This window comes from Egretta garzetta, unplaced genomic scaffold (genome assembly GCF_000687185.1).
Source record: "Egretta garzetta isolate BGI_Z169 unplaced genomic scaffold, ASM68718v1 scaffold14, whole genome shotgun sequence".
In the NCBI taxonomy this organism is placed as follows: Eukaryota; Metazoa; Chordata; class Aves; order Pelecaniformes; family Ardeidae; genus Egretta; species Egretta garzetta.
In genome coordinates, this window is record NW_009259588.1 from 2533017 (window position 1) to 2541163 (window position 8147).

The 8147-nt window shown below is 40.6% G+C and overlaps 1 protein-coding gene across 1 annotated transcript in view; it reads left to right on the top strand.

Annotated features, from left to right (window-relative positions):
• The first annotated feature begins 58 nt into the window (after nt 1-58).
• The window catches only part of DCDC2 (doublecortin domain containing 2), a 70144-nt gene continuing 62055 nt past the window's right edge, over nt 59-8147 (top strand). Inside the window, exons 1-3 of the mRNA XM_035893500.1 lie at nt 59-193; nt 394-551; nt 5328-5379. Of these exons, the coding sequence (XP_035749393.1) occupies nt 59-193; nt 394-551; nt 5328-5379 (345 nt within the window). The remainder of the gene's footprint in view (nt 194-393; nt 552-5327; nt 5380-8147) is intronic.

An 8147-nucleotide genomic window follows, 5' to 3' on the forward strand; every position in this document is an offset into this window, starting at 1 on the left:
GCGCGGGCGCGGCGTCGGGGTGGCTGGGGCGGCGGCGGAGGTCCCGAAGCCACCGAGCATGACTAGTCCTGGCGCGAAGGGGTCGTGGCTCTCGCAGCCGATGGTGAAGAGTGTCCTGGTGTACCGCAACGGGGACCCTTTCTTCCCGGGGCGCCGCATTGTCGTCAATGAGAAGAAAGTGTCCAACTTCGAGGTATTCCTGAAAGAGGTGACAGGCAGGGTGAAGGCACCCTTTGGAGCTGTGCGTAACATCTATACTCCCCGGGGTGGGCATCGTGTCCGGCAGCTGGAGGAGCTTCAGAGTGGAGAGCAGTATGTGGCTGGTGGCACGGGGACCCTTTCTTCCCGGGGCGCCGCATTGTCGTCAATGAGAAGAAAGTGTCCAACTTCGAGGTATTCCTGAAAGAGGTGACAGGCAGGGTGAAGGCACCCTTTGGAGCTGTGCGTAACATCTATACTCCCCGGGGTGGGCATCGTGTCCGGCAGCTGGAGGAGCTTCAGAGTGGAGAGCAGTATGTGGCTGGTGGCAGGGAAGCCTTCAAGAAACTCAAGTGAGTGGCTAAAAAGTAACATAAGATTTATAAGGCGCTTGAATATCAGCATTTGGTTTGGTGCTGTGACAATACTTCAGAGGACCCCCCCTCCCTCTTTTTATTAGGCATTGCACAAAGAGGACTTAAATTCTGTGACCCAAGGCAAAGAGAAAGGTACTTTTCACAGATAAAACTGCGAAAGAGCTTTAGAGGGAAGCCACGGAAAGGCTGCTGTTACCATCAGCCACATAGTACCATCTCCTTGACACGACAGTAGGAAAGGAGAAACAGCCCTTTAATCCAAAGGACATGCTGCAATGGCATGTTGTTGTGATGTGTGTGCTTTAACTGAGGGGCGAGTGTCAGTATTCGTGCTCGGTGGTAACAGGGAGAAAGCTGTAGAAAGGTGGAGTGTTGACAGTCCTGCTGTGAAGTTGATGAGCCTGGGAATTTAATTCCCAACACTTCCTTTCTTGCTTATTTTTTAAAAGTCTAAACTCTTCTACCCAGCTATCCAGCTCTCCATCACTTCTGTTCATTTTGGGTAGGTATATAGCCTTTTTATGACTGGAATAGCTGAGTCCCTCCTGTTATTTAAAAGATGACTCTGCTTTCTTTTCCCTGCCTAGACACTAAGAATTAAGCTGACAGTTTTTCTGTTTTCTAGTGAGTGACTGGGAGAGTATTGAGGAGATCTGGGCTTTTAGGTGTGATTCCCAAGTGTCCCTGCATGTTATCAGTAATGGTTCTTAATTCTGGCAGTGAATGTCATGGTCTCAATTGCTTAATTACATGTTCTGTTCAGCCTTTGTGGGCATTTTTCCTACAGCTGAATTAAAAAAAAAATCTCAAAATTAACAGTCTCTGTCTGGAGGTGGTTGGGAATTTTTATGCTAAACTGCCAGCTTTACAGGACCTCACTCATCTTGGTTGTGTAGAGTTGAGGACACTACATTTTTCAGGAGAGTTCATTATGTTTCAGGATGAAACTCTCTGTGTAATGAACAGGATCTCTATCAGCACTCTTACTGGTTTTGTCGCTGCTTCTGAAGATTTATTGAAGCTTCTTGCGCTTCAGTGGCAGAGCTAGAGAGAAAGATGTATGACAGGCTAAATATAAGCCCCTTTCTCTCTGTACTCTCTTCCGTGTCAAATGCCGTGCTCAACTCTCAAGATAGATCTACTGTATTTTTTTGGTATTAAATCCTGTGATTCTGTGGATGGCTTAAAGTTGTTAGTTGTCAGCACATCACATTTCACCTCCCTAAATGTATTTTGTGTTCAACAGACAGGCTAAAAGTAAGTAAGTGTTTGGCATTAGCATTCACTGTGTAGAGAATTGGGCACTCTGGATTTACTTTGGGTGGGAAAAAGCATTTATTTTTTTTTTTTTTGTCATTTTGTGTTTTATAGTCAGAGTTTTATGATGAAAGCTTTTCAGACCTTTATGGTTGCATCATGCAACAAGATACCTAAGTATTTAAGGTCAATGAAGAGAATACTTTAAGAAAAGCTAACCCAAAGGACTCAGTAAAAGCAGGCTGTTTTATATATCCCTTGAGAGTATGCCATAGAGCCATAGGGAGGATAAATGGGATGACTTGAGATCTTTTCCATTTCTGCCTTCAGAGTTGGAGATCTTCACTATTAGTATTTATTTATGTAGTGCTGTATAGGTTGGCAGTGCTTTTACAAGCATTATTTAAGACAGGACGAAGGGCTTAATGTTGATCTTGTTTCTAACTGGCTTGTAGACAGAATGATAATTAGGGAGACATCTTAGCCAGAAAGGTCAGAGGAAAGGAGGGGTTAATTGAAAGGGATGGTTTTCTGGAAGGAATTGAAGGAATTAAAGAAAAGAGCCTATGTTTGTGTATGTGTCACAGGCAAAGACAAAGCAGTTGTGGTAGACCAAAGCATCTGCCCGAAAGGATCTGAGTCTGGTCTGACAGCAGCAAGAAACTTGTATGTTTTTTACATTTTTTTTGCAGTGATGCTTGTTGGATACGTTCATTGCTATGACAGACTATGCAGGGCTAAACTTTGAAATGGAAGCCTGTGGCACCGATGTGTGGAAGTGTAATGGAAAGGAGAGAGTATCCAAGGAGAAGAAGAAGCTGAAAGTGTCATTGCTCCACTTCAAGCAGCGCATTTGTTTTATTCTCAGATGCCTTGTACTGAGAACTGAATCTTTTTCTTCCCTGCCTGCAGACTAAACTGTGCTCACCTTTAGCATGTGAACCTCTGTCCTTCCAAGCCCTGACTCTTAACATCTTCAGATAGATATGTCCGAGGGTATATAGTCAATATAAACTGCTGATATGTTTCATTTTTAAAATAAAAATAAAGTAATTGGCATTTAAAAAATCTTCTGTTAGAAAAATATGTAGACATTTTCTTTAAAGGAAGAATTATTAGCCAGTGTTGGGAATTTCCATAACATCAAGTTTCCCAGCTTGTTTTCTCATTTACAGGTGTGCTAAGTGAATACAAGCTTTGTGTGTGTGTGTGTGTCTATGCAGTGAGGTGTCTTGGTATATTGTAGTTGTTGCAGTTGTGAGTGAGAATGCATGTTCAGGCCTGCACCCCTGTGGAGTTCTTCCCTGACTCTCAGCTTCCTGAAAGAAAACTGTCTACGCTGCAGCTGGTTTCAATTTTTAGCTTTTTTTCAGCATGCTACCCTACCTTTGCTTCTCCTTCCTTTGCCCATTTACTTGTATCTGTGCTCATTAGTTAATGATAGGTTGTCCTGTCTCCAGCAGCGTCTCTTTCAACAACACTGTAGTTGTGTCACTGGCTTGGATAGTCATTGGGTGGAAGTATTTCAGCTTTCTAAACATTAGGAATACTTTTGTAAATATTTTGGTCTGGGATTTTTTTGGGTGCCCTTATCCCAAGAAAAGCCTTTGGCTCTATTTAGACCTTTTCAGATTTGCAGATCCCTGAAATTTGATAACTGAATGTCCAGACCTCTCCATAGTGAATTCAAGCCTTTGACTATGTATTTGCTTTTCTTTGTCACTTGTCTTAGTTCTCCTCAAAGTAATTCACAGATGCCCAGAAAGCAAGCACCACAGTCAGCAGCTGTTGTTATAGGTGGTTGGAATTATTTTATCTGAGGCATTTATTTCTTTGCAGTCTTGTAGGCTCTAAGACCATTTTTTTTAATTATCTTTTTTTGGTCTGTAGAGAGCTTGTTCCTTTTGACATGGAGAAGCTTGCAACAGTTGTTTTTGTTTGTTTTGAATCATGAGGCTTGGACACTTTGTTTCTAAACACTATCCTATATTGTTACATTTATCTTTTCCAAAGCATTGGCATGCACTTTCAAGCATTGCCTGGAAACTTGCTGTGTCTTACTTTCCCTGCATGCTCAAGCCTTGAAATCCGTGTGACCATTCTGTGGTACCTTGATAAACCATTGCCATTCCTTAAAAGAATGAATGATGCTTTTTCTTTCTTTCTTTTTTTTTTTTTTCTTTCTTTTTTCTTTCTTGCTTCTACACCTTCATTCAGGTCTCATGAATTCTCAAGTTTGGCCAGGCAGAAAGGTTTCCTCTGTCAAACAAATCTTATCCCAGTCATTAACTACAAAGCATGGCATTACTGGAGGGCTGCAGATGTGTTGTGGGCTCTGAGATCTTTTGGTAAGCCTGCACTGATGCTTGCCATTGGGTATACCTGAGGGTCTTCTAGTCTTAAAAGCCTGCCAAAGCACCTGTGGTTTCCCACTGAAAGTGGGAATAGGGGGAACCTGTAACAGATGCTGATCACCCAATATTGGATTGGATACTCCCAGTGTAGAATAGATGTCCTAGCCATTATTTTTCCTCATGTTTAGCTCTTGGTGGAAGGTGCTGAAAGGTGCTGCTGTACTGAGTTATAACTGCCCACGGAAGTGTCTCTTCCTACAGCATTGAGAACTAGAAACATCTTGCAGTGCCAGCAGCTACTAAGAGCTGCATTTGTGAGAAGAACTGCTCTCACGGCTCTCAGAGTACCAACAAGGGAAAGGTGTTAGCGTAGTCTGGGTACCTGGACAGTTGCCTGTTTGCCAGTCTATGCATTACTCATTTAATTCCCTTTCTTTGGAAGGGCAACATACAGCTAATCCACCACTGTTTGTTTTAACTAACACTTTTGTGTCAATGCAATGTTTTTGTGGGAATATGTACTCTGATGGAGTGCAGTATTGTTCAAATAGATATATTTTGTTTTCTTGTCCAGTTGAGGCTTGTATTTTGTCTATTCGTAAAATAATAGTGAGGATGCTATTGGTTCATCACAACCATGAGAAACCAGGATACACAGTGATCAGATATGTCCACATCCTGTTGAAACACAAGTGGTGTAGATCCTTTTAAACTTTAGCTGATGAGCTGGGTTTAACTTGGGTATGGAGGAAAGCTTTGAATGTATCAGACAATTACTGTGAGAAACTAAGAGGCAAGATGATGACTTTGAAAACTCTGGTAAATTGACATTGTGCTGAGATTTATTGATCCACCTCACAGTGAGCTTCTTTCTGACAATGGGGTTATTGATGGTCTGTTCTAATCACCAGTGATTTGAAGGTAGATGGTTGGTTCCCCCCTGTGTTTTGTATTAGCCCAGAGGGCTAGCTTGCAGATCTGTATTAACACTCCTTCATTAAAATCTTGAATTAGTTACTTTTTGTGTTATTTTGAGGCATGATAAATTTTAAAAGCTTCATTTATCAAAAAAGTGTAGAAATATTTGTATTGTGTAAGTTAGATGCTTTTATAAATAATCAATACTGTTTTCCTTCCACAGCTATTTGGACATCGGAGAAACAAAGAAAAAACCTGCTGAAGGCAATAATGAGGTAGGATGTCTGAAATATTTAAGGAGTAAACCTGCAGTTAATGTTAGTGACATGCCTGCATTTATGCCTTATTTTTTATACATATTTATTACATCTAATAATAATACAATTATCTAGAATTGTGAATATATTATTCCAGTGATTATTACTCTGCTCTGAGCATGATGCACTGTTTGTCTTCAGCTCAGCTTTCTGAATTGCCACATCCAGTTAAAAACTTTCAGTAAAGAAAATCACCTTGTCATCACTGGATCTACTCATAAATCTAAGGGAGCTTTTGTTCATGCAGAAAAACAAGGTGGAAATGAGAGTGTTGGGAGTTTCTTCAAAATTTGGTATGTTCTCTGGAGAAGGGACATTTATTTTTGAAAAAATCGCACTTAGTTGAATTGCTTTTCCCAGTCACTGCCAGTGTCAGTTGTAAACTTCTAACTAGTTCTAGTCCATAATTCTGCGAAGTAAGTCACCTGTTTCTCTTGAACAGTGTTATGCTACAGCCTGAAGAGATAACTGCAGGCTTCAAAAAACACTGTATGTGGGGTTTTGTGAGATGCGTGACTCTCCATTATTTTTACTGTTTTATTTTGTATGGAGATAGCAGTGATTTCTAACAAACATTTCAATTACAGCTTCTGACTGACAAGAAACATCAGCTCACTGTTTTTTCAATTTCTTTTGCCTTGTGGTCTCAGGCCAGGTTTCCAGCAATTTAATGATTTGTGTAGCAGGTATCTCCAGACAGTAGGACACCTTGTTCTAAAAGCTCTTCAAAAGTGAGGCCTTAGTGCGCTAATGACAGTTGCTGTGGTACTCGGACGCTTCTTATTCAGAGGCTATGAAATATGACACTTGCATTTTATAAATGGTCATAACTTTGTAATCAGGTTTTGTTTGTTTGTTTGTTTTTCCATTCAAATGGGCATAATCAACAGGAAAATAAAATTCAAGTCAGAGATTTGATTTACTCCTACAAGTACCATGTAAGTTTACTCTAAATCAGAATTTTTTTCCAGTTTATTTATTTATGCAATTGACCAGAACATTATAGGCATACTTTTGTTGGCTTTGTGTAGCCATTCATGTATCCATGTTGTTTGGGTCTTTTTTACAAAGGAAAGATGTCCAGTTATCAAGACAACCACAGGCTTGCTACTTTAAAGCTAGTTTTAAGGCTGTTGATTTTGCTGTAAATCCTTAGAAGATTCTTGATAGAATAGAAATTCTGTGCAGTTAGAGAAGTAGTTGTAGAAGCTGTGGGGTTTTTTACTTACAGTTGCGTGTTTGGTAAGAGAGGCTTCTATTATTTCTTCTGGAATCAGTGCTCATTGTATATCAACACTTTCAGTCATATCTTAGTGCTTTGAAGTAAACCAGTATAAACCATCCATTATCTCCGCTTTCTTTCCCTTTTTGACTTATGTTTGCAATCTCCATGGTCTCTCTGGAGCGCTTAACTCCTCATGTTGAGTTTAACTTTATGTGATTGATTTATTTGAGAAGAGGGGTCATAACAGTGAGATGAAACCTGGTAACAGTCTATGGATTTTTATCTGGGCTTATGAATAACAAAATTCTTTTCATGTCCTAATCATTTAGTCCTAGGAATGAACTTTCAAGGGGCTACTAACAGAAGTTTCAATGCCTAAGTATATTTATGTTAAAATTATTTGAGAAACAAGTTCTGGTTTTACTTTTTTTCAAAGATTCACTTAGAAATCAAAAACCTAGATGTGTTTTAGGACCAGGAAGACAGCGGTATAGCTATGTTTTTATTCTCTTTGATTCTGCTGCATTTGCATCAGCATACTAAAAAATCATGTTTTTCGATGGAGCCTTGTAGCAGTCTTTGATGTTAGCACACAAAGGTGTTTTGCTCTCATAAGGCATTATTTTAGATTGAATTTCAGAAATAAAATTCTCCCTGTTTGTTTCATTAGAAGAAGAAAAAAAAATCAGTGTATCTGTGAATAACAACATTGCCGTATAAAGAAATTTATGGCTCAGTCCTGCAAGCACAAGCAAGGTGTAGTTTGTGAATCATCTCAAAGACTTCAGTAGAAAGATTACCATGGAGTTATGCACAGAGAAATCTGGGGGTCAGGTCTGAGTTTCTAGTGTACTGGTGGGCGGGGGTGGGGACACAAGGAAAGGAATTAATAAAATTATTTTGTCTATTTGGCTTACTGCAGCTTGTGGGCTCCTTGCAGACCAAGGACCTAGCTGTTGAAGAAAAAGCTCACTGATGGCCTCACAGACAACTCCAGGCTAACATCAGGATGTGTTTTCAGACTGATCTTTGCCAGGGCAATTCCTGCTCTCTTTTTATGCTGGTGCTGAAGTATTAACCTGCTCTCCTTCATTAGCTCCACTTCTTTTTTCCTTCCTTCCCTTCCTTCCTTTCCTTCCCTTCCTTCTCTCTCCTGCCCTCAGCCCCCAAATGTTTTTAGAAAATTATATAATTTGTCAGGGCTCCCACATGAATGCTCTGGACACCAGCCCATTCTCATGACCTCAGTAGTGCTGCTGTTAGCCTGGAGACCACAGGCTGCTCTTCAAGCATGCTCCTGGGGATTGCCTCCTGCCTTTCTCATTTGGCAGCTGCCCTTGGTCTGACTATGGCCTCAAGGGTGAACAGTCACAGCAAAAAATGGCCTTGTGCCGCAGGACTCCTGAGCACTGGTGGTGAGTTCACAATCGGTGCAGGTTTATAGATGAGGGTCTATACCACCAAATACCTTATTATAGTATCAGCAGCTGATTTCAGCAGA